Genomic DNA, 27,003 nt, shown 5'->3' with positions numbered 1-27,003 from the left:
CTGTGCATTCTCATATATGTCTGTGCACATTCGTATGTCTCTATGTGCGTGTTAGTGTACATGTGTGTGAGTGGAGACAAACTCTGTTTCAGTGTATGTTTCTGTACATGCTTTGTATGTGTGTGAATAGGTGTGTGCATATGAAAGTGTTCTGTGTGTGTTTCTGTATGTGCCTGTATATCTGTTGGCGCATGTCTGCCTGTGCACTGACTTTGTATATGCTGTTTCTAACACAGCAAAAATCTTTGGGGCACAAGATCACATAAAGCAATTGATCCTCCTTTAGTAGAACTCTCTTGTACACAGCACAAGGATTGGATGCCAGCCAAGATTGGAAGTAGGGGAAAAGTAGGACTTCCATGAAGTGCAGTCTTTCCCATCAACTGAACCAGTAATTAATTCAAATAGTGCTATAATGTTTGACATATTAAAATGCTAGAAGGTATACCACAAAACAAAGGAAAAAAAATAAAGAAAAGGTTAGAGCTTGGGTAATGAGGTTTCAGTGGAGAAAGACACATCTATGAGAGGTTTTGTTCTTCTAGTAGTAACCTTCCTTCCCCGTTTCCTTCCACAGAGAAACCTCCATGGAAAACATAGCCTGGAGAAATTATTCACCCATCGCAGAAGTCATCCTCCTGGGATTCACCAGTCACCCTGGGCTGCAGATTCCTCTGTTCCTGTTATTCTTGATGATCTATGCCATGACCATGGCTGCAAACATCTCCATCATTATGCTAGTGGTAGCTGATCAGCACCTCCATACCCCTATGTACTTCTTCCTAGGAAATTTGTCCTGCCTGGAGGCCTGTTACAGCTCCACCATCTTGCCCAGGCTGCTGGTCAGCTTCCTAACAGGAGACAGGACCATTTCCATCAGTTGTTGTATCCTGCAGTACTACTGCTTTGGTTCTCTCACAGCAGCAGAGTGCTGTCTCCTAGCCGTGATGTCACTAGATCGCTACATGGCCATCTGCAAACCACTACACTATGGCAGCCTAATGAGGGTCAGATCCTGCCTGCAGCTGGCAGCTGTGTCATGGATCAGCGGGTTCCTGGCCACTGCAGCCAATGCCTACTGGATGTCAGGCATGACCTTATGTGGCCCCACTGACCTAGACCATTTCTTTTGTGACTTCACCCCACTGTTAAAATTGTCCTGCTCTGACACGAGCCTGATGGCTCTGGTGACCTTGTTACTTTCTGCTTTGTTCACTCTGCCCCCCTTCATCCTCACCCTCACCTCCTATATGTGCATCATAACCGTCATCTTGAGAATCCCGTCCTCTGCCAGCAGGCACAAGGCCTTCTCCACCTGCTCCTCCCACCTCATTGTGGTGACCATCTACTATGGGACAATCATCTTTGTCTACGTCCTTCCAGACACCAACACACTGAGACCCCTGAACAAACTTTTTTCTCTCTTCTATACAGTCATCACCCCTCTTGCTAACCCCTTAATCTACAGCCTGAGAAACCATGAAGTCAGGGAGACCCTGAGGAGAACTTTCACTGCCTGAGCCCACACTGCCTACTGAATGAACTGCAGTTCGTTTTCCAGCCCACTTCTCTGCCCTCCTCCTTGATCATCCCCACTCTGTCCGTACCAGTAGGTGTCCAGTTCTCTTCTAGAGGTGTTGACCAGTAGCCCAGCAGAAACAGTAGTGCCAGGAGCAAACCACAAGACTTACTTACACTAACTTTTCTTAATGCCAGCTATGCAAGACCCCACACCATACCTGTTAGGTCTGTTATCAACTTCTTTTGAGAACTTGTTTTGTGAACAAGAGCTGGGCATCAGGTGTCTCTTGTTGATGTTTAAGTGTGTTTCCCAGGACTGAAAACAGCTAACTGATGGTCAGGTACCGAAGCTCACTGCAAAAGTGCAACCTTAAGAGCTAGGAAAAGATTGTTCTAATCATAATAAAGGAAAGAACCAGCAGAGAAGCACCTTCCTCCTCCCCCCACTCCCAAATAAGAAAACAAAAAGAAAAAAAACCTTGAAGATGAAAAAGGCACCTACTGTGGCCTAGAAAGCTGTAACTCTCTAGCATAGCACAGTATGTAGTGCAAGGGGCAGAAGCGAAGGGCTAAGAATTCCTTAAAAGCTCAAAGGTCTTATGAAAGGATAAGAGCTTGAACTTGGGAAGGAAGAGGGATTGCCATCATGGATATTGCTCTCCATAAATCCCAAGCTGTGAGGCAGTTAGAGGTGAGAGCACATGAAGCACTGTTCCTGCCTGCCCTAAGGGCCCTGGCCCTCTCTTGACATGCTCTGCGTGCCTCCCTGGAGGCCCCTGTTTCAGCCTGTCCACTCCAAGTAGCCTGGCTCTCCCTCTCTCCACCACCTGCTCCAGGCACTCTTAGTCAGGACTGTGTATGGTGGGGAGTGTGTGTGTGTGTGTGTGTGTGTGTGTGTACGCGCGAGTGTTTGTGTGTGTGTGTCTGAGCATATCTTTCCCCCCCCTACAGATTTTTTTCATTTCTCCTGTCTAGTGCTCTGACCCCTAAATAAAACCCTATGACATTAAACACAATTTGTCCAGTTACTGTTTTGGACATCAGAGTGAGTCAACCTTTGAATGCAGCTAGGGTTATGCTTCCATAGTTGCTTTTTGTGAGATGCTAAAGGTTACCTGGAAGCTATTATTCAGCTCTCCTCCATGATACCATGGATATACCACTTTCCCCATTCCATTAAAAAAAAAAAAAAGAAGAAGAAGAAGAAAGAAAGAAAGAAATTAGGATAATCTTTACTGTGAGTTCAGAGAATGAAGAGCAGCCAGATTGATCTTGTCTAACRTCAAACACCTGAGATTACAAGATCTGTCATTCTGGCCCTTAGGCTGTTTTCAAGGACTCAATATTATACCTATTGATAAGAGAAGAAGGCATTTTCATCTCAGTTCCCTTCATCTGAAGTGATAATTTGGTGAATGTATGACTGTAATGAAGGTCATAAGACTGAGGAATACAGCTACATTGTTCAGAGAAAAATGTATGATGCACTCTTTAGAAATAAACTAGAATTTGGGAAGGTAAAAGCATCAAAACACAATACAAAAATAAATGACCTGTAAGAAAAAAGTCCATTCTGTTTATGATTCAAGACCGTAATATGCTTCTGAAAGAAATTGAAAGAATGCATATGACAATTTTTGTATCGAGTATATTTCCATGAAAAAACACCAGTTTTTATCCAGCTTTTACTAACATAGGATTATGAAAACCAAATGTTGGAAGGAAGGAAGCAATCCACAGAGATAGAGGTATAATGATGGTAGGAAGAAATATCTCCGAGCAAAAAATCCTTACATCTGAATGAGATTCTTTGCCTGTTTAGACATAGYTCAATCATAAATGAAATAGTAAAGAGATTTGCATGTACATAGAAGTTCATAATAGGGGTATACTTCAGTGGAATCAAATGCACTAACTTTCTGAGAATGAAAGAGTTCAAAAATACAGTAGTTTAACTGGGTGAGGAGACGTTCTTATTGGCTCTTTTTAATCAGCTTTACAAATATGGAAACATTTAATTTTTCCTAAGGTATTCCTAGGCCCTTCCCTCAGGATCTCCTCCAGTCTACATGAAATGGATGGTAACAGTGTTGCAGACATCCAGGGAATTTACATCTATTCTCTTGGGTTAAGAACTATATCTGAATCAAAAAAATGACTCTTTTGGAAATATCTCCCACTGAAAGCAAGAACAGATATTATTCTGTGCTCCCACATGGATAATCCAAGGTCTGCATGCCCATTCTGAGACCATATGAATCACACCATCCTTCAGGGCTTCTTTCTTGATAAGGTATATTCAGGGTTTTTCTTCACTATCAAATAATTAAGCTTACCCTCAAAAACTTTAGCTTACCATCAAACAATTGAGATTCCTATTCACTTCTGCATTCTCATTCTTCTTTATTCACATTACTTTTATGTCAGTTCACTCCTGGGAATCCTGCTAAGTGAAACATTACTGTTCATTTGAAAGGAATCCAGGGTGCATTCCTGAAGAGAATTCATTCCAGGACACTCTCTTGACTGGAAACACACACAAGATTAAATCAGTTTCAGTTTTTCCCACAGTCTTCCAATGCTTTCCCAGTAAGTTTTGCACCACACAGCTACCCCATAATATGCTCTGTACACCATCATTGTCTGGCTAGAAAGGCATTATTTTGGTGGACTACATCATAGCTTTTGCTATATTTCAGATATCTGGACCTAAATACACATGCACAAAAGGCTATGCATGTTTTCAAGGACATCACACAGAGATATCACAGAGAACATGCAGACCAAAGCCTGTGCTGTGTGGATACTTGAGTCTGCTTGAGAGGAGGCTCTCCATAACAGCTTAGACATGAGCCACCCATCTTCATATGTTGTGGAGATCAAAGATAGCTCCTTGGCATGCATGTGTTTAACAGAGTGTCTGTAGCTTCATTACGGAAGAGAACATGGAGCTGACACAAGATGCACAACAACAAAAAGGTGCTATTTTTAAACAGTAGATCAGCAAAGATGAGCCTAGATGCTCAGCCAAATTGCAGCTCATGAGAACCTGTAGCCACCATCTTGCTGAACTAGGTAAAATTCACCAGGGTTATGCGGGAGAATACTTATTTCTCAACTTAAAATAGCAAAGTAGGCATCCTTGTCTCTGCAGACAGTGAATTCAGAGAGACAGGCATCTCTAGAAGAGAATTCATCTCACCTATCCTAGCACAGGATGAATCAAATTCCAAATGTAACTCTTCGAATAGGAAATGTACAGTGAGAATAGATGTCATCCTCTCATCTTAAATTCTGTCTAAATGAAAACTTAACTCTTTTTCTTTCCAGACATGCTATTTAGAGAAACAAGTATGCAGACAGAAACTCCACATCCTCTCTGTCTGAGAGAAATATCTAAAATAGGTAAGCTAGACTGTGAACTAGAATTTTCTATTACTCTCCCTAGGCTGTACAGTATGCCTCAATGATTATCTACCTTGATTTGAAGATCTCTACTGTGACATTTAGGCATCATGTCAGGAAAGTCCAAAGTCAGTTGGTATTGAGACTTGCAAGCAATGTCAAGGGCACAAAGAAGAGCTTACGCTACTACAATGGCATTAAAAAAATGGAACAAGGTATTCACTGGCTTTTTTGCCTCAGTCCTCATCAACAATATCTCTGGGCCTCTGTGATTAAAGGTGGGGAGAGGAGAGACAATGAGAAAAGCTGAAACAAGAGAGGTTCAGACTGGAGATAAGGAGAAACTGAGGAAGAGGTTGCCCAGAAAGGTTGTGCAGTCACTATCCTTGGAAGGTACTAAGACCAAACTAGATAAAGCCCTGAGAAAGTTGGTTTGACCCCATATTTGTCCCTACTCTGGGAGTTTGGACAAGACTGCATTATGTTACAGATCCTTTGAAATCCACATGTCCTGCCAGGGTTGATGCGAGAGCTTAGGCATCTGAGGACACAGCACCCCTTTGCTTTTGCTGGATTTGCTGGATTCCACTTCTTAGTCCCACAGCCAAGGAAATAGCTCGTGTGTCACACACAAGGCTGGCTGGGAGGCAGGCAGACGTTATACATCCCCTCCCTGGAGGAAAACTCTTGTGCTGCGGAGGATTTTTGCCTTCCTATCTTCTGCAGAACCCCAGCTGACCTTTGGGTCCAGCTCAACCCTTGACACACCTTGCCATCTGCAGGCCCCTTTTCACTGCTTCTGCTGTGGGAGAAGTCAGAAATATAAACGGCAGAGGAAGGATGAAAGAGTATCTGGTGTCTCTGGCACTAGAAGMCAGTAACGCCTCTTTCTTTCCAAACGACAGCAGCAATCCCAGCCAGAACTCAAAGCGCAGCTTGAACCATAATCAGGAACACAACCAGATTTGTAAAGTGTATTTTGGATTCTTTTTGTGAATCTGCACAGAACCTTTACTTTATCACTAATTAGCAAACACTGTGATTTTCAGTGCTTACTTATCAAAGAGGCATATGCCTTCAAGTTCTGCTGATCCTTTATACTTCTCAGGAAATCTTTTTCCCAAAAAGATTTTGAGTAGGTGGGTTGAAATAACTGCAGCTTCATAGCCCATGCTTTTCAGACTTTAAAAGGTTTTCTCACAGGGCTGTGAAGGTGTAATGGAGCTCCCTGGATATTCTTCTTTGTTCTGAAGCACTGAGTTTCCTGGAGAACCAGAGGTTTGATTAGAAGTTTTTCTGTAGGCACTGTTCTGAAATGTGCAAGTGCATTCTTTCTGGTTTTCATTGCTGTTAGTCACAGACCTACTGGTATTTTGGAAATAATCTGAACCCTAAAGGAACAAAGGTGTGTCATTATCATGCTCTAACTGTTTCGAGAAAAGTTTTCTTTTTTTCACAGAAAAAACAGTTATCCAAAAAATTTAGATTGTTTGTATGTGCAAAATTAGTTTGCATGGGGAGAGAAGGAAGAGCAGATAATGAGATACACTGAGCTGAGTATAGGAAAGGGACAACTGTCCCCAAGCTGGATAAGAGAGATTGAGTGATTTAAAGAAGGTACTTAGATATGGAAGGGTATAGTTTGAAGGGKTTTTTTTTAAGGTATATAAAACAGGCCCGATTCAAAATTTTGATCATCTATCAATTATAGAAAAACTTAAGTGGGTGAGCAATGAACAGATTTTGTATGTGATGTATATGTTCTCTTTGTTTCACTTAGACCAGTAGGGGACAGCAACTGTGAGGATGAAAGAGCTCGAGGTAATAAAGCATAGGTGATGCTGAATGTCATAGACTGATGACTGAATTTAGTCTCTGTACAATTTATCTTCTTAGCATAGAAGTATTCCTTGTAGAAAGAATAATCTCTCTAGAAAATAAGCTGTCTGCAAAGCAGGCTTATGTTAGGCCTGTATCTGTAATAAGTCAGATTCATTTGATCTGACCTTCGATTTAACCTTTTTTGGAGTGTCTATTTCCYCCTTGTTATCCAGCTGTCCTCTGCAGACAGTAGAGAAAAACACATCTCTGTTAATGAATTAATTACTTTCTAAAGGTAACAGTCCTGGGCTGGAGAGTAGGAACCTGCATTTTTTCTCTCAGTAGGCACACGCCTCTGGGAGGACAGAATTTACGCAGATGGCTCCTATCCTTACAATGTGACAGGTACAGGAAGTACTACCTTCTGTGTCATTTGCTGCTTATAATTTCCTTAGGCATGTGSAGGGTCTGCCAGTGTTAAATCTATGGATTTCCCAGTGTTGAAGATCTGAAGATCGGAAGCTATGTTAGAAAAGTGACTGGAAAGTGATTCTAAAGATTTCAAAGCTTTGAGGTGATTAAAATAAATGTGAAAAAMAACAAATAATACAATCTTGCATGGATATACGTAGATAGAGATATGTTATGATAGATATGTTGCAGAAATATCCCGAGTGGAAGCAAAGGATGGAAAACCAAACTTCTGTGACTGAATTTATTCTTCTAGTTTTCCCTAGCACTCAAAAGGTTCATGCTTTGCTCTTTGTGGGTGTCTTGGTCATGTACATTTTGACTGTCACTGGGAATATCATCATCATTGCCATAGTGCTAACTGACTGCACTCTCCATAAGCCCATGTATTTCTTCCTTGGAAACCTCTCGTCCTTAGGAATCCTCTATGTCTCTGCTACAATCCCCAAACTCTTGACCAGTCTCTTGGATGCCAAGAAGTCTATCAGCATAGCTGGCTGCAAAGCTCAAGCTTTCTCCCATTTTTTTCCTAGGAGCCACTGAGTTTTTCCTCCTCACAGCCATGTCCTTTGACTGCTACACTCTCCATTATATTTGCAGCCCTCTCCATTATACCACCATCCTGAGTGGAAGACTGTCTTTTGCCTCTTGGGCTAGTGGTTTCCTGACCATCTTTGTGCAAAGCTTTCTGGTGTTCCAGTTGCCGTTCTGTGGCCCCAGTGTCATCAATCACTTCTACTGTGATGTTGAGCCACTGCTGCAGTTGGCTTGCACTGAAACTTGCTGTGTTGAAAGGCTCATCTTCATAGTTGCTGCTGTAGTTCTGTTCAGCACTTCCATTTTGACCATTGTCTCCTACTCCTTCATCATTTTCGCTGTACTGAGGATCCCATCTGCTTCAGTGAAACAGAAGGCTTTCTCCACCTGCACTGCCCATCTGTCAGTACTTCTCTTGCTTTATGGAGCAGTCATATTCATTCATGCCAGGCCAAGCRGGCATGCCTCAAGAAGTAAGAACAAAACAGTGTCCCTTCTGAACATCCTTGTAACAGCATTGCTCAGCCCTTTCATTTATACCTTGCGGATCAGGGAGGTAAAGACTGCCCTAAAAAAGGCAGTCATCAGAAATAAAATACTGGAGGTAAAAGAGTGAGGGCAAAAATACTGACTTTTCTTGATACTCTGGCAGGAAACTAATCTCTCAAATCATTTCTGGGAAGCACTTTTCACATTTTTTTTKTTTTGTTTTGTTTTCTTCATAACACAGATGACTTACAATAGCTGTAGTTCTAAAGTTTGTAGTCTAGCGGTTTAGTCTGTATATATGTTGTATCTTCACTGATGTCAAAGAATTAAAATTAATATAGATTAGTATGCATTATCCTATTTTTTATTTTTGCTCTATATCATTTTTGATTGATGTATTATATTTACTTTCAGTGATTACTTCCAAAATGATGGTCCTAGTGTCTATTATTGGTTCTCTCATCACCTAGACTGCTCTTCTGCGTAAATTAAGACATATGATTTTTGTAAATTAATGAATGCTTGAGTTTAACAAATATTCAAGTTTAGAATCATCTTTTTCTTGACAGACGTTCAACTGAAAAACTCAGTGGCAAAGAAAAAAGTCTTAAAGACTTATTTTTAGGAAGTGATTTGCCTTTCTACTCCAAGTAACTCTGAATTGCCTTTTGAAGCAAAAACAGAAAAACAAATTTAGGCTAGAGATTTTATACTTCCATAAAAGACTATATACATTTCTCTTGTTGGAAGCCTCCCTATCAAGGAGCAACAGCCATGAAGGGTCACTGAAGGTGTCAGTCTGGAAATTTTCTGTGTATTTACAGGTCTTTGTTTTCATGCAGAAATATGCAGACTAGTGCTGGAAAACCAAACTGAATTTATCCTGCTGGATTTTCTCTGCATCCAGAGGGTGGAGATTGTCTTCTTTGTGGGGACTCTGGTGGGGCCCATCCTGACACTCGGTGGGAACACCGTAATCATAGCTACTGTGGTATTCCAAACCTTGTTCCACATGCTCATGCATTACTTTGGAATCTCTCATTCTTGGGAGTTTGGTACATGTCAGCCACAAAGCCCAAACAACCCCCAAACTGTTAGCTAGATGTTTCACTGTGAAGAAATCCATCTTCTTTAATAACTGCAAGATTCAAGCTTGTTTATTTTTATTCCTGGGAGCTCCTGAAGCTTGTCTCCTGACAGCTTTCTCCTTTGGGCCGCACACAGCTATAGTCTTTCATGCTTTATGTTCTGTTGACTTCCCTGCTGATTCCCATCTCCTACATCTACCTTGTGAAAATTTTCTCAGCACATGTGAGGCAGAAAGCTTCTCTCACCTGGGTGTCTCACCTGATTTTTGTAACTCTTCAAGATCCAGCACCTGCAGTAAGCATAAGGGATTCTTTCTATTGGAATAGCAATTATCGTGTAAAGATTAATGATTTATTGCCATCATTCAATGATCATCCAATGTCATTTAATCTAGTGAACTCTCTGTCACTAAGGACTAAGGAAACAAAGGGAACTAAGGACTGTGGATAAATTTCTTCCCTTCTACTTACTTTCTTGAGAGGACCCAATAATGGCTGTTGCTAGGACACTTTAAAACAATTATCCATTTAGGACCATGGCACAAATCAATAGAGTTTGGGCATCCTCTTTCTATCAGTGTATTAGGCAGGTTTAAATAAATCCTTTTTCCAAAATTACATAGTGAAAATTTTAATAGAACGTCTCCTATTTCACTGGATTGGTCACACAATCTTTCCTAATTATTCACGAGATATTAATGAACATAATAGATGTTTAGTTGAGAACATCATTTCAGAGTGACCTTTTTAACTGWTAATAGGAAGTCAGTACACCATGGCAGACTGTGATTCATTGGTAAAATATGAATGAAGACTTCACATACAGTAATCACATCATCACTTTCAAAACTTCTTCCATTCATATGTACTTAACTGCTACTGCTAAAATCAAAACACACTCTGCATCATCTCTAAAGGAAGATACTGAAATGTCATAGAATCACTAAAATTATTTCAGTGAAGACACTAAATAGGTCTGCAAAGTAATGATGTGTACAGAACTTGGGATAAAATAGCATGAGAAAAACAAGACTTCTTAGGCACAGTGTAAAACTGTGTCTCATGAACTGCCATATACTAATGCCATCTTGTGTGGGATGGACCTTGCTCCATACAGCTGGCCTGACTGCAGGACATCACCTGGTGAGAAGGGGAAGCCAGCACTGTGATTCTTCCGTGACTAATGGGACATTAAGAAATCAGAATTCATAAGACGTAAACCTCGTTGTGAACCCAAAGCATGCATAGTATCATAGTTCATGCCYGGCTCTAGCAAATCAGACAGAGATTGCAATCTAAAAGTAATAAATAATTATTATGTGTGGTTGTGCTGTGCCTGGAGTCCTTGCACATTTACAGTTCCCTTAGGTTAATGAATTATTTCAGTAGTTAAGTGGCATATTGCCACAACAAGTCTTCTCCAAAGGGGTTAGTCCTGACCAGAGTGGCCATGAATCGTGCCTGCCTGCCATTGGGATTATGGAGACCTGGTGGAACAGGCTGTGTGGCTGGAGTGTAGCCACAGATGGATACAGTTCCTTCAGAAAAGCAGGCTGGGAAAGCAAGGAGATGGAGGTGTGCTTGATGAAAAGGATGTCAAGCCAGTTACAGGCTTTTGGGTAAGGATCAGAGGACACGGCAACACACTAACACTGGTGATGCTGTGGTGAGCACCTGATGCAGACCACCTTATCAAGGAGAGGAAGTAAATGAAGCCTTCTTCAGACAGCTGTCAGAAGCCTCATGGTTACTGATTCTGGTTCTTGTGGAGTAATTTAACTACCCTGAGGTCAGTTAGACCTCAAGAAGGGCAGTAGGACTAGGCACAAGTAGCCCATGAGATTCCTGCAGCATGCTGAAGACAATTTCTTAACACAGGCAATTGATGAGCTGACTATGGAGGTATTCTGCTAGATCTGTTACTCACAAACAAGACAGAACTGGATGGCAGTGTGATAGTGAGGGCAGTTGTGTCTGCAGCAATACTTAGATGGTGGAGAAGTGAGCAAAAAGAAGAGCAGAATCACAGCTTGTTTAGGATCTGCTTGGCAAGATCTCATGGGWAACTGCCCTGAAGGGCAAAGGGGACCAGGATCGCTGGTGGGTAGTCAAGGATGACCTCCTCAAAGAAACAAACAGTCCACATGGACTTGCAAAGAGTTGAGCAGACGTGGCTAGAGGCCTGCATGCATGAAAAGGGAACTCCTGATGGAGCTCAAACACTAGAGGGATGTACACAGACGTTGGAGTGGGCTACCCAGGAGAGAGGTTGAGACATTGCCTGAGTATGTAGAATTAGGAAAACCAAAGGCTCAGCTGTAGCTGGAACCAGTGAGGGAAGAGAAGGGTAACAGAAAGGCTTCTTAAGTACACCATCAACAAAAGACAGGCAAAGGAAAATGTAAGCCACTGCTGAAGGGGCAGGGGACCTAGTGGCCAGGGATATGGAAAAGGCTGAGGTAGTCTGTGTCTCATTTGCCTTTTCTTTGACTGGTAAGGGTGGTCCTCAGGCCTCCCAAGACCCCAAAACTCTTAGCTGAGTGTGTGGGACCCACTGTAGAGGAAGACAGGGGAGGAGGAGGAACAGGGACAGAGGAAGGGGGGGGTTGGACTAGATGATCTCCAGAGGTCCCTTCCAACCTTATTGAGTCTATGAGTCTAAGACACAGATGGGGAACACTTCAGCCAGCTGGACAAAACAGAACTGTATGGGACTAGACGGGATGGATTAAGGGCACCAAGGGAACTGGCTGATGCCATTGTGAGCTGTTCTTGATCACCTTGGAAAGCTCAGGGAGGTTCCTAATGACTGGTGAAAGGCAAATGTCACATGGTGACACGGGAGCAGGAAGGAGGATCTGGAGAACTACAGGCTGGTCAGCCTCACCTAAGGCCCTGGGAAGGTGTTGGAGGAAAGTCCTACAGAAGCCATTTCCAAGCATGTGAATGACAAGCAGGGGATTTGGCAGAACAAAGTCAGTAAGCACTGACCAAGGGGAAATCATGCCTGACCACAGTGATTTCCTTGTATGACAAGATGAATGGCTGTATGGACAAGGGGAAAGCAGAGAATGCTGTATACCTGGACTTCATCAAGGTCTTTGACATAGTCTCCTTTTAGACAAATGGGTGAGATATGGACTGGATAAACGAACTCCAAGTTGGGTGGAAAACCCTCTGGACCATCTCATTCAAATGAGGTCAGTGGTGTGAACTCCCACTGGCGGTCAGTTACTATCAGGAGACCTCAGGGATCAACACATGGGCCAGAATTTTTGTAACATCTTTATTAACAGCCTGGACAATGGACAGAGCTCAGTCTCTGCATGTTGGAGGACAAAGCCAAACTTGAGGGAGTTTCTGATCAGCATGATCTTGTTCACTCTACACTGAGCAGAGAAGCTGGGCTAGACGACACCCAGAGGTCTCTAAGTTATTCTACAATTAAATGCATCTTTCACTGGACAGCACCTACTCCCTCAGTAAGGAGAGTCTGGAGTGCCATGGGTTCTGTGAAAGACATAGAAATATCCTTTTTTTAAATATGTAGGCCTAATTGTAACAAAAATGTTTTCTCAGTGAAATGTTGATAAAAAGGAAATAGATAAGAAATTAAGAAAAAAAATCAGAGGAAGGAATGAAGGAAGCAATGAAGATATTTTACTGCATTCTTCAATTTCTACAGTTCCTTATGTTCTTATCCTCCTTGTACTTTGATTTCAATGTGCTGGCCTTTTGTGGACTGGGAGGATTGTGTCACGTTTTGCTTCTAAAAGAAAACGAATTTTCAGAATTGGTGTGGGATTCAGTTACTGGAATAGAGATGTCTGGGGTTTTTACAAACATTCCAGCACCTTCTGCTCAGCCTTTCTCTGCTGCTCAGATCTCTTGCTGGTCCTCTCTGATGGCTGACAGTTGCAGAGGAGTACATCAGGTACTCTGAGGTCTCTCAAGGTGTTACTACACGCTTATGTTTCGGCCATTGAACTCTGCCTGAAAAGTTGAAGGATATTTTTTCAAAGTTTAAGAACATGAGCACATTTTTATTAACTGAAAAAAAAAGAATACTTTCTAGAAAATGTTAATGTTTTCCCATGATTCTAAAATGGAAATTTTCAGACTCTGTATGAATGTCAGGAGAAGAAATGATCTTCCCCAGTGTTACATGAGCACTGCTCTATTATATCATATATTTAATCCTACTCATCTTTCACATATTTTTGCATTTATTAATTAAATTGATCATTTTTAAAATCATCTTTCCAGCATGCTATCTGGACATACACATTTTCCACTGCCCATTGAGTTGTCTTCCTCCTAATTATTCCTCTTATTTTGTTTAATTACCTATCAACTCCACAGTTACTGCTTTGAGCTTCAGGGAGTTTGAAGCTTACTGTGTCTTCCAGGAGTCTGTCTAATTGCCTCTTTAGATGACTCTTTAATTGTGTTTACATCTATCCTTTCCTATCTATCTAAAATACTTCTAGAAAAGTCATTCCCTGTGGAAAGTGGACTTCAATGGAAGAAAATTGGGCCTTAGTATACAGCTGAGGGATTTTATGTTTTACTAAACTCTACTGTCTGTTATTTTTTTTTTTTTGTTGGCAATTAAGAAAAATCCTCCTGCGACTGTGTGCAACTTGCTCTCTAAGTAAAGTAGATGGGAATAGGTGCACATGACTTGTTACATTCATCTACAGACTTTATGGGGAAAAAAGTAGATTTGAAAAAGAGTGATTTAAGTCCCAGGTGGCTAAGAGAAATGAAAGGTCTAGAAGTGGTGGGAGAGGAAAACAAGAATTGTCCATGCAGTGTCCGACCTAAAAGATACTGCTTTTCCTACACACATGAACCTCTTTAGGAGACATTCTGGATCAATATCCTTCAGAGAATGTTGGTATTATTTACCCTCTAAGCTGAAAAAGGAGGGAAAAAAACACAATACATTTTTATTAAAGGTTATTGAAATCTTCCTCTTCTAGCTACACTGCTCAGATTTCTCCAATTAGTCACACAAGACTTGAGGACATGGCTCATTAGGACTTTCTGCATTTTCATGAGTCCCCTGGTGCATTTGGTTCTGTGTTCCCAAGATCAKATATTGAAAGGAGATTGAACAAAGTACTCAAGAAGTTAAAGTTAGAAAGAAAGCCAGGAGTTTCTTAGAGTGTTAATGCATCCCACTAAGGGCCATCACCAACAAAGYCAAAAGTCATTAATGCAATGCCAGCTTGAAGGCTCTGCCCATGGGGCTGGTTAGAGCAGAAAGCTGGAGGCCCTGGTTACGTGTAGGCAACGGAAATGTGCAGGTGGCTCTTACATGCAGTAAACCCTTGATGCATTTGATGAGCAAAATGTCTAAACACTGACCACCAGTCCTTCAGAAAGGTGGTTCTTTCCTTCACATGTTGTTCAGGGCTCTTCCTGGGGGGGTGCAACACTGAATGCATGGCACTGATATGGCATCTTCTGGGTTCCCGAGAGGGGCAAGGGAGCAACAAAGTCCTGGTGCCRTATGGAAATGGTATCTCTTCATAGGCCTCCATGATGGAGATGAGTCATAGCCAAGGGGACACAGACCTCCATTCTGATRGGGTCTTTCAGCCCTGACAAGACCTTCAACTGTCCCCACCGCAAGCTGTCCTGCAGTGTCCCACACCTGCGACTGTTTCCTTCCACTCATGAGCCATGCTCTCTGCTTCCCTACCTTGCAYGCATGCAAAACGGAGGCTTCTCCACCTTCTCTGATTTGCTCCAGGGTCTTCAGCCCTGCCATATTCCCAGAACTCACCTACTCCTCCTCTACACACAGACATAAATTCACTTCCATGTCTGAGCTCAAACATTGATGTGAGTGTTCAGTGAAGCACTGAGCCACCAAAGCCTTTTTCACCACCTTCCTCCCTGACCCTCTATCCCAGCCCTACACTTTGCCCAACACTGCCTCTCAGCTGTGACGCACTGACCCCTTCAACAGAAGTTTTTGCCTTCCTGCATTTTCCTCACATTTATTACAACCTTCCTCATTCCCTCCTAGGCTCATAGGATGACATGAATTTCAGTTGTCCATAATAGGGGCCTATATGGCCATCCTTTATGAAATGTCATGGAAAAGCATCCAAGGTACACACACTGAGAGTAGCAGTGCTGCAACAGTCATCAGCATRCACGTGGTTATAGACAGTGAACAAAGTTCATACCTACAGGATGTGGGATCTTTGACCCAAACACACATGTACAAACACAGGTAACCTACAGTAACTTMTGTTGTCTCCCCAGTGAATGGAAGGAGACAGCTGGGTGAATCGCTTTGGGGATGTCTTGTCCTCACAGTCAGCTGCAGTGGGTCCCATGCTTTACTCTAGGCTCATTGCTACATGCCAGTCATAGTTCCATGAGATAGTCTGAGCCTGGGAGCAGAACATGATCTATGCAAAAGCTTAGTGAAGCCCAAGAAAAAGCAGCTGAGCTATTCCTAAATCTTGCCCTTGCACTCCTTAAGTAATAATCRGGGTGAATAATATCCAGCAGACTGCACACTGGTGCCTAAAGCACAGCTATTTAAATCTGATGATGATCTCTCAGGCTGTCTGTAAGTGTCAAAAGAGGTCCAGACATCATTAGAACTCTTTTGAAAAATCCAGTCTGGCAGAAAAAACAGCTTGGATCATAACTGTGAAATTCTGACTACACTCACTCATATATGGACTGAAAAGGGGGCAATGACATACCCTTCTCCATTCTTCTCTCTCTCTTCCCATCACTTGATCAGCTTGTGATCAGAGAGGAAATACTGATGTTGTTGCTATCTGGTCAAAGTCATATATTTCTCTCCAAAGAACGTACCTGATGAATTAAAGATTGAAGATTAGAAGTGTTTTTTGGAAGACAGYGGTGGGAGAGTAGGAATCATATCTGAAATGATCTAAGGGTTATTATAATTCAAATACGAACACTAATGTGCAGAGAAGGTGAAAGAAGGGAAGAGTCTGACTGAGGACACGGGGAGAGCCTCTGCAGAGTCCGGGCAGTCCTCTCTCTGCCAAGGCCAACTGCAATCTTTGAGTCAGAGCTGCTGTTTTCCTGGAGCCACCTCCATTGCCAGTGCCAGTGGTGGAACTTGATCATGACAAAGCTGACCTATTTTTCACTTTCTCATTGTCCTCTTGTGCTCCTGTGGCTATACAAGGACTGGTGATGGTTCTTCTGTGTATCCATGTGCATTCCTCTAACTAAGCCAGGACCAAGTAATGGACATGAGCTGATGTCATAAATGCACTGAAGGAATTTCCCCCTAAAGGGACCTCGAGAAAGTCTGGAGAAAGGAAGACTTTGCTTTGGTCAAGGAGGGTTGGGTTAGAGGTCTTTTAGGCAAACTTGACATCCACAAGTCCATTGGCCCCAAAAGGATTCACCCAAGAGTATTGAAGGAGATGGCAGATGTTATTGCTAGGCCACTCTCCATTATCTTGGAAAGGTCATGGAGAACTGGAGAGCTGTCTGACAACTGAGAGAAAGCCAGTGTCACTCCAGCCTTCCAAAAGGGCAAGAAGGAGGACTCAGGAAACTACAGGCCAGTCAGCCTCATCTCCATCCCTGGAAAGATGATGGAACAGCTCATCTTAGATGTCATCTCCAAATGTGGAGGAAAAGAAGGTGGTCAGGAATAGTCAGCATGGATTCAACAAGGGGAAATCATGCTTAACCAATCTGAGAGCCTTCCCGGATAGCATGACTGACTGAGTAGATAAGGGAAGAGCAGTGGACATTGTGTACCTTAACTTCAGCAAGGCTTTCAACAGTCTCCCATATCATCCTCCTAGGCAAGCTTAGGAAGTGCAGGTTAGATGAGTGGACTGTTAAATGGATTGAGAACTGGCTGAAAGGCGGAGCTTAGTGGGTTGAGCTAAGTGGAACAGAGTCTAGTTGGAGGCCTGTAGCTAGCAGTGTTACCCAGAGGTCAGTCCTGGCACCAGTCTTGTCCAAGTTATTCATTAACAACCTGGACGAAGGGACAGAGTGCCTCCTCAGCAACTTTGTTGATGATAGCAAACTGGGAGGGGTGAATGATACTGCTGATGGAGCCATAATCCAGACCCACCCCAGACCCAGCCTCCAGAATCACAGAATCACAGAATGGGAAAGGTTGGAAGGGGCCCCTGGAGATCACCTAGGCCAACCCCCCTGCTCAAGCAGGCTCACCTAGAGCATGTTAGGCAGGGTTGCATCCAGGCGGGCTTTGAATATCTCCAGAGAAGGAGACTCCACAACCTCCTTGGGCAACCTCTTCCAGTGCTCTGTCACTCTCACAGTGCAGAAATTCCTYCTCACGTTCAGGCGGAACTTCCTGTGGTTCAATTTCTGCCCATTGCCTCTTGTCCTGTCACACGGAGCAACTGAAAAGAGTTTGTCCCCATCCCCTTGACACCCTCCCTTCAGRTACTTRTMCACATTGATAAGATCCCCCCTCAGTCTTCCCTTCTCCAAGCTAAAGAGGCCCAGCTCTCACAGCCCTTCCTCAGAGGGCAGGTGCTCCAGCCCTCTGATCATCTTTGTAGCCCTATGCCGGACTCTCTCCAGTAGCTCCATGTCTCTCTTGTACTGGGGAGCCCACAACTGGATGCAGTACTTGAGATGAGGCCTCACCAGGGCTGAGTAGGGGGGGCAGGATCACCTGCGTCGACCTGCTGGTCTTCCTGGCCACAAGGGCACATTGCTGGCTCGTAGTCAACTTGTTGTCCGCCAGCACTCCCAAGTGCTTCTCTGCAGAGCTGCTTTCCAGCAGGTCAGTCCCCAGTCTGTTCTGGTACCCAAGGGTATTCCTTCCTAAATGCAGGACTCTGCACTTGCCCTTATTGAACTTCATGAGTTTTCTCTCTGCCCAAGTCTCCAGCCTGTCCAGGTCTCTCTGAATGGCAGCAGAACCCTCCGGTGTATCAGCCGTTCGTCCCAGCTTGGCATCATTAGCAACTTGCTGAGAAGGCACATTTTTGAAGACAGGAGTGACGTTGGCTTTATTCCACCAGTTCTCCATGATCTTTCAAAGACAATGGAGAGTGGCCCGGCAACAATATCCGCCAGCTCCCTCAGTACTTGTGGGTGCATCCCATCAGGGCCCATGGATTTGTGGATGTCAGGTTTGCCCAGAAGATCTCTAATCCTATCMTACTCAACCAAAGGAAAGTYTTCCTTTCTCCAGTCTTCCCGGGGTCCTCTCCATCACTATCCCCCACCACAGGAATGCCTAAGACCATTTCCTCCTCAGGAATAGCCTCCATGGGGAGGTCTCCAGGGCAGAGCCATCTCTGACAGGTCCCAGACCCCCAGAGCTGCACTTTTTTTGCACTTGGTATCTCCAGCCTCTTCCACCCAAACTGCTGAGATGCCCAAAACCTGGTGCCAAACCCTTGGCCAGGCAGAGCTCTCCGTCCCCATCATTTCCATAGCTCTTGAGGTGCCCCAAGAAGTGGGGAAGTGCAGGCTGAGCAGCACCAGCTTCAGTGTTCCCCAGCAGCCTGTCTGCAGCCAGAGCAGATCCTGACAGTTGGGGAAGGGACTCGCTGCTGCCTTTGGGGTGTCAGGGGTCTCTTTGGGGTTGCAGTCACTGGCACCACCTCCCTAGAGTTCCCTAGACCTAGGGCAGAGTGTCGATTCCCAACAACCAGCAGCTGATGGTGTCTTCCCTCATGCTCCATGGTCTTCTCTAAGGAGCGCTGCTGAGCACATTATTCCTTACTTGGTTTTTGGAAAGGAGTTGCTGGAGTAACTCTCTTCTCACTCCCATGGCCCCAACTCTGCTCACAGGCGCTGCCACAGTCCTTTTGCCCTGGGTAATGGTGCGTGTCCATGTGCCCTCCTCTAAGCCCTTGCTGGGGCCAGAAATGCATATCTTTGCTTGGAAGTGGTCACCACACTGTGCAGTCCCAAGACATGCAGGCAAGGCTGTGCTTTGAGACAGACTATGATAATTCTCCTGCCAAAGTAGGTTTCAGAGCAGGCCATGCTCTTTTTCAATCAGCACAAGAAAAAAAAGTAATGGGCACAAGTAGAAACAATGGAAATTTCAACTGAGTTTAACAAAAAGTTGTCACTGTGAGAGTGAGAGTGGAGTGGGCAGGAACGCAGAGCTTCTGGCTGCACAGCCCTCTCTGGCTGTATTTCCAACAGTCCTCGGAGGGGCAGCTGGGTCCATGTTGGGGAAACTCGGAATGACAAACAGAGTCAGCACAACATGAGGTAGAAGAGCAGGGTCCCACACACCTTCCTGGCTGACCAAGGCCTGAAGGCTGCAGATGCCACCATGTTCCCTACAGCCCTCCCATCTTGGGGGAAGGGAAGAGTCCACATGGAAGAAGAGGCATTGCTGGGGACTAATGTCACTGGGATGACTACCTCTGGACCAGCCTCTCCCTCTATAAAGGACTCAGGGCCTTCTCCACATTAGCAGAGCAGTGAGTGTCCCTGCTGAGAGCCCAATACAGGATGCAAAAGACCAGAGAGCCTGGTACTGACCCATACTAGTCCACAGAGCTCAGAAGCACCCATACTAGCCTGCAGAGTTGGGCATGACCCCGTATGAACACACAGAGCCTGGCACAAATCCTTGCAAGCCTGTAGAGCCTGGCACAGCGCCCATACACAGGCAAAGGCCTATACAACCCAGTAGAGTCCAGCATGAGCATCTATGACCCCGTATGAGACCAAAGAACCGAGAACAGGACCAAATCATGCAGTACACCCTGGTCTGGGCCTGCACAAGCCCAAGAAGGCCGGCACAACCCCATACAAGCCCACAGAGCCCAGCATGGGGCCTTCACAAGCCCACAAAGCCCCACACAAGGCCAACACATGCCCCCAGAGCCCAACACAGGGCACTGCAGAATCACAGAATGGTTAAGGTTGGAAGGGACCCCTGGAGATGATCTAGTCCAATTGCCTTGCTCAAGCAGGGTCGCCTAGAGCACGCTGCCCACARTTCTATCCAGATTGCTTTGGAATACCTCCAAGGATGGAAACTTCACAACCCAGCTGCCTCTCCAGCTCCGCAAGCACATCAAGGCCCAGCTAACCTGGTTGCTAGTCACAACCACTCTGGGCAACTTATTGCAGGGCTYAGTCACTCTCACATCGAAAAAGATTTTCCTCATATTCAGAAGGAAATTCCCGTATTTCAGTTTGTACCTGTTGCCTCTTCTCCTGTTACTGGACAGCACTGAGAAGAGTCTGGCCTCAGGCTCTTGACACCCTGCCTTCAGAGACTTGTACCTGTTGATAAGATGCCCCCCTCAGTCTTCTCTTCTGCAGGCAGAAGAGGCCCAGCTCGCTCAACCTTCCCTCAGAGGACAGGCGCTCCAGTCCCTTCAGCAACTTAGTAGCCCTCCGCTGGGCTTCCTCCAGCAGCTCCACGTCTCTCTCGTACTCGGGAGCCCACAACTGGACATCTTACTCCACAGGCGGCCTCACCAGGGCTGAGTGCAGGGGCAGCACTACCCCCTACTCCTGCCAGCAACACTCTTGCTACCGCACCCAAGGATACCACTGGCCTTCTTGGCCACAAAAGCACGTTGCTGGCACATGGTGAGAGCTGRTTGTCCACCAGGACTACCAGGGCCTTCCCTGCAGAGCTGCTTTCCAGCAGGCCAGTGCCCAGCCTGAACTGGTGCCTGGCGTTATTCCTTCCTTAGGGCAGGACTCTGCCCTTGCCTTTGTTGAGCATCGTGAGGTTCCTCTTTGCCCAGTTCTACAGCCTGTCCAGGTCCCTCTGAATGGCAGCACAGCCCTCCGCAGTATCAGCGACTCCTCCCACTTTGCTATCATCAGCAAACATCTCTATCCCTTCACCCAGGTCATGCATGAAGAAGCTGAAGGAGACTGGAGCCAGCACTGACCCCTGGGGAACACCGCTAGCTACAGGCCTCCAACTAGACTCTGTGCCATTACTCACAACCCTCGGAGCTCTGCCTTTCAGMCASTTCTCAACCCACCTCACTGTCCACTTCTCGACTCCGCACTAATTGAGTTTCCTTGGGAGGATGTTATGGGAGATGGTGGTGAAAGCCTTACCAACAGCCTCATCCTGCCCTCATTGCCAGCATATGAGGACTAAGCCTCTTAGTAGAAAACATGCACATCTGTCTATAAAATGGATCGTTACAATACCTGGGCTTAGATCCKCCGTCTGTCCCGTAGCCAGCTACAAATGGGGTTGAGAGAGGACTGGCGGCAGGTGCCAGCAGCATGGAGGATCAGCCTGTGCCAAGGAGGACAAGAGGCCAAGCCTTGCCCACCCAGCTGACCACTGCCTGGCCAGCAAAACTCCCCAGCTGCCTCTCCAGCTCCGCAAGCACATCAAGGCCCAGCTAACCTGGTTGCTAGTCACAGCCACCTCTTGCTCGCCTTGCCCAACAAACAACTCCTTTCTCCTCGCCATGCAGCCTCATCTTGCAGTGTCTTGGCAGGGGACAGAAGTTGCCCAGCAAAGTGACCCAGAGCAGAAGGGCTGCAAAGCCCATTGTGCTGCCCTTGGGCACAGGCCTGCAGGGTTGTGGCATGGGTTTGGGCTGCCCAAAGCCCTGAGCTGCTCACTAGGACCCCCAGGGCCTTTGCTGCAGAGCTGCTGCCCAGCCACTCACCCGCACGCTTGGGGCACCTCACGGAGGAGGAGACCAGCCACRCCAACAGAATGGATGGACCTTCTTCCAGATTGGGAGGCATTGTACSTCCTGCCCTCCCCATATAAGAGCACTCTGGACACAAGGGTAAAAGCCATTCCAGCACTCACAGGCTGTGGAGGTCCCACTGGCTGCCAGTGAGAGGCAACCTGCAGGGTCGCAAGGGACCAGCTCCAGGGTGCAGATGCAAAGCCCTTGGCATTGCACAAGTGAAGGTGCTGCACAGCAAGGCAGGGCACAGCGCACTGCCTCCCTGCTCTCACACTCCCACGGGACCTGCAGTCTCCAGGTGCACACAGTGGGRCCCGTATGCATGCCACACCCTGTATACGCACGCGGTGATCAGTGTGTGTGCAGGCTGGGATGTGGGAACCTTTTCCCCTTCTGCCCCTAAAAATCACTCTGGAGTCACACACAGGGCTCAGAGCAGCAGCTCCCTTTTTAATCCCTACAGATAAATCCGTCACAGGCACAGGCTGGGCTCTCCCTTGCACAGCAGCTGCTAGCGCCTTGCCATCCACGGCTCCAAGGGCAGCTTCTCCCTGGTGCTAGGCAGTGCAAAGGAGAGGTGTTGAGTGTCAGGTAGAGGGAGGTCTCCTTGGGGGCTAGGGGGTCTGCTTCATGGGCAAGCTAAAACAGAGCCTCTCCCACTGACTGTGCCAGGGAGAGCCCCGGTGTGCACAGTGTTACTGGTCGGGGAAGGCAGGCCATCGCAGGCAGGAAAAGCTCCAGCCCTGCTCAGAGATACACCCGAGAGGACCTGTGCATCACCTTGAGCCTTGCAGGGGGCTTGTTTTCCCCTCTTCTTTCTCTCCTCCCCGCCCCACATAGACTTTTGCCTCCTCTGGCCAGTACGGGCTCTGCATTGCTCTCAAGGACTCGTGGCTCAATGGCACCGACAGGCTTACTCTGAGCGCTGAGACCCTTCGTGCCCAGCCCTGCCCAGCCCTGCATCACCATGGTCCCATCTGTGGGCATTGGCCTCAGCTCAGGAGAAGCACAAAGCGTTCGCCTGGGCTGCTGGAGAGGAACCTGGAGTCAAGGGCTAACCCAGGGCATTCTTCTGCAGAAAGAGCCACAGGGAGCCCCGGAATGAGCAGGGGAACACCTAGCAGGGCTCTTGGGGGAAGCATGAGCCACAGAGCTGCACTTTCCCACAGCTCCGTAGGGGACAACCGTGACATTGGGGCACATGGCGTACCTGGCCGATTCTGCGATGCCCTTGGCAAAAGGGATTCCAGGCTTGTGTCTGCCTTGAGGAGCTGCTTTGCTCTTGCCTTTTCTCGAGGAACTCCCCTCAAAGGCTGGTAGCACACTAAAAATACAGAGCAGGCGGAGTGTGTAGCAGCACAGCATCAGTTTGCTATGCGCCCTGTGCTCCCGAGCTGGCCACCTGCCTCCGCAGCAGAAGGCAATTCTGCAGCAGATTTGCGAGTGTTCATCAAGCTGCAGTGGTRCGCACACGGAAAGAGATACCCACAGCTTTGGCTCCCAGGTGGGGCACAACAGCCCCTGGCTGAACTCAGCATGCCCACAAACAGGCTGTCTCTTCCAGGGACAGAGACAGAGAGAGGGGGGGAATAGCAACATGGTTCCACAAGGGACAGAGCACACCACTACTCCAATCCCACTCTCCACATGACTCACCTCTCTGGTCGCTGGGTGCCCACGGTTTGCTTATGCGGGCTGTTGCCTATTTTGACCTCGGGCAACTTGACGGGGGAAAGCCTCCTTCAAGCAACGAGGCGCTTCTCGGCAGTCCGCCCTGCAAGGGTGACATGAGGAAGCTCTTCAGAAGAGCATCTTGGTGGCACCTCAGGCAAGAAGCACTTGCAGAGCTGCTCCGTCCTCGGATGATTCTCTCTGTGGCAGTAACCGGCATTGCCTTGTATGCTGTGTCCTAGCAGCGCTTTCTGAGAGGGCTCAAAGGAAAGAGCCCATACAGGCGAGGGAAGGGAGTGCAGGGGGACAGTGTCCTTCAGCAGATCAGCTGCAACCTGGAGGGCTGGGCTCTCCCAAGGTCTTCTACCATTAAGCCCCCCAAAAGGTTGTCTGCTGGCCATGAACAGAGCAACAGGAGGGGCACTTGCYTATCGCAGGCATCCCCKTGTCACCTTGCCCRCAAACCCCTGGCAGTAAGGATAGAGGGGAAACCTGCAACCTGTGCCTGCACTCATCTCTTCCTTTACCTTCTTGCTTTTTCTTCTCTGCCAAGGCTTCTCCCAACTCATCCTCTTTAACAGTTGCCAGGTGTCCCCTGCTGCTGAGGAGCACTTGATGAAAATCTTCCCTGCAAAGAAGAGCAACAAGAAAATGAAGCCGACAGCAACGTYTCGCAAAGCCCGGCTGTACACTTGCTGCCCAGCCAGAAAGCACCACCCTTGCTGACACGTGCTCATAGGCTTTCAGAGCTGAGACACACTGTGTATCCAACAGAAACCTCTCCTTCCCATACGGACAAGACCAGCCCGTTGCCTTCCTCCACTTCCCCAAGAGACTCATTTGGCCACTGGCTTCTTTCTGCTGCCTTGCTGCCCTTTTTCTCCCTTGGCCCCCTGTCGCTTGGCCAGGGGAAGGCCTCTTGAGAGGGTGCTGATCCTGCTCAGGAGGACTCCGTGTAACTGCAACAAGAAACCTTGTCAGAAAAGAATCCGTGGGAGCGCTCAGGCAAGAGCAGGTGCGGGCCTGCTCAGGCCTGGCTTTGGAGCTGCATCGTCCTTTACCTTCTCTCTGCCTGGGTGCCTCGCGGGCAGGCTCTCTGCCTTTTTGCTCAGGCACGGGCTTGATCTCAAACCTAGAAACAACAAGACACCAGGGGTTTGCTCTCCTTCCTCGGAGAAAGCAAAGCCTAACACAAGTCCTCCTTGCTGCCGTTGCAGACTCCCGCTCCTCTCGCCTTCAAAGTGCCCACGCAGAGCACAGTACTTTCTTTGGCTCCTCTTTGCCCACATCCATGTGAAGTCACATCTTGCCCTCCAGCTCGGTCGCACACCAGGCCAGATTCACGCTGCAGCACTTGTAAAGCCAAACCTCCCTTCCACAGGGGCACCAGTGGCTCTGCTGAGCAGTGCTTCTCCCAGGACAGAGCTCTGCAGAGCTCTCCTGGACACAGCCTCCCACCGGGACACCAACTCCCTCCTCCTCATCCTCCTCCTCTCCCTCTTGCTCCCACAACAAGGCATTCCTCTCTAGGTCAAATCTGTGCTGGCACACTAAAACCCAATCACTCTTGCATTGTTACTCCAGCTCCTCACAGAGGACACTCAGAGGCCAAGAGAAGAGAGAGCAAGCATGCGCTTAGCTGGCTGCCCTTCCTTGGCAGGAGCTATGCTTGAAGAAGCTCACAAGTGGGCAGCCTTTGGCAACACAGCACTACCAAGCAGGAGTGGAGAAGCTGCTCGCTTGCTCAGCCACAGGCTACACAAGCAAACGTACTCATGTTGGAMGCACACGGATCCCCCCAGGATGCACATGAAAAGCAGCAGGGTTTTTGCCCAGTAACACCCAGTATCGCATCTTTGGGTTCTGCAAAAAGCACAGACACATGGGAGATGAGGTCAACGAGCGGATCTCCTTCYTCACAAAGGCAACAAAGCTTTCTGATGCCCAGAGCCTCTGTCTGTAGAAAACTCTGCCCCAGCGATGTCTTGCACTACCAGGAGCCCTCCACTGCAACACGGAGAAGCTGCACAGCTGTAYGCGAAACTGGCCTCTTTCCCCAGGCCTTTGCGAGGGGGAGGCCAGGCTGCAAAGATGTTGGGCTTCACTGCAGGCAGCTCTTCCCAGGTTCTCCTATGCTGACAAAGACCAACGCATGCAAAGAGCAAGGAGCTCGACAGGGATCTTGTGCTGCTGCAGGTCATCTCCCCTCCTCATGCCTACCCATCACGGCAGGCCAAGASACATCAGCTCCTTAGTCATCTGCAAGGAGCTCAGAATAACTCCAAGGAGCCCTGCAGAACAGCCCACACTTACAGACAGGAGGCATTTTAATACAATGCCRGTGCCAYCCACRGCRAGCAGAAACTCTTTGTAATATCGCATGGTGAGGATCTTGTTTYGGCTCATCAGAAGGCCGATGCCTTTGAAAACAAGGTCGTAATCCTCGCYRCATCCTGCGCCCCAACTGAACAGCRCCACAATGTCTTTCAYGCACTCCTTCACCAGCTTCTCGGGAAGGGACATCCTTGATGGCAACAGAGAGTAGTCCAGGGGCACGATGTCAAGATCATCTAGAGAAGAGCAAACGAGGAAGCCAGCTGGGGAGAAAGCAGCGCAGCAGCCTGAACTCGGCTGCGGCAGTAGGTGAGATGGGCACAACTCCCAYGGCCACAGGRAGGCTGCTGGGCCCACGCTGGGGGCGTAAAAGACGGCACAGCAGCCTCCAGCCTTAGGCAGGCCACCCCCAACCTGTTCCYGCAGAAATGATCCTTTGCTKTCCCTGCCTYGGGTGACCCAGCTCACAGTGCCCCCACACTCCACCCCAAGACCTTGGTGACACACGGCCATTTGCCAGTGGCAAACGACAGCCACAGCCATGGCAGCACGGACCAGAAGTCACAGGTGCCTCTGGCCGCGGAGGGGCTTTGTACAAACTCTTGTTCCCACCTCTGGCCCAAGGCTCCCTGCAGCTGACTTTCACCCACTTGCCACTGGGAGGAGGCTGTGAGAGCCAGCAGCAACATTGGCCTTGGCCTGCACAAGCTCGGGTGCAATCTCCCAATCTGGCTAGAAGCAACTGTTCCAAACCAGTTCCATCACACGGCACTCATCCAATAGGGACTAAGAGTCCCCAGGAGAGTACAAGGGGAAGCAAGGCTTTACCCTGCCGCCTTACCAGGAATGTCTCTGTTGTCATAGCTGATCCCCCTGAGCCTGGGCAACTCTCTCTGAGAGGTGAAACCTGGGTGCAATCAGCTCCCTGTTCACCTCCCAGTYGTACTTCCGCAGCACATAGAAGGTGCCAAGTGCATCAAGGGCCACGCCCTGTGACCAGT

At 47.2% G+C, this 27,003-nt stretch overlaps 2 protein-coding genes across 2 annotated transcripts; both read left to right on the top strand.

Moving 5' to 3' along the window:
* The first annotated feature begins 587 nt into the window (after positions 1 to 587).
* Positions 588 to 1,520, top strand: LOC146589210 (olfactory receptor 2G3-like). Its single transcript, XM_085316659.1, has one exon. The coding sequence runs from the start codon at positions 588 to 590 to the stop codon at positions 1,518 to 1,520; it is 933 nt and encodes a 310-aa protein (XP_085172785.1).
* Positions 1,521 to 7,434: 5,914 nt separating this feature from the next.
* On the top strand, positions 7,435 to 8,371 carry LOC146589209 (olfactory receptor 6X1-like). Its single transcript, XM_085316658.1, is given in 2 exon segments — positions 7,435 to 7,740; positions 7,742 to 8,371. Coding segments are annotated over 2 exon segments (936 nt in total).
* Positions 8,372 to 27,003: the final 18,632 nt, after the last annotated feature.

Source organism: Rhea americana, unplaced genomic scaffold (assembly GCF_003343005.1).
Source record: "Rhea americana isolate MKP2758 unplaced genomic scaffold, rheAme1 scaffold_478, whole genome shotgun sequence".
Taxonomy (NCBI): Eukaryota; Metazoa; Chordata; class Aves; order Rheiformes; family Rheidae; genus Rhea; species Rhea americana.
This window is presented reverse-complemented; position numbering and strand designations above follow the sequence as displayed.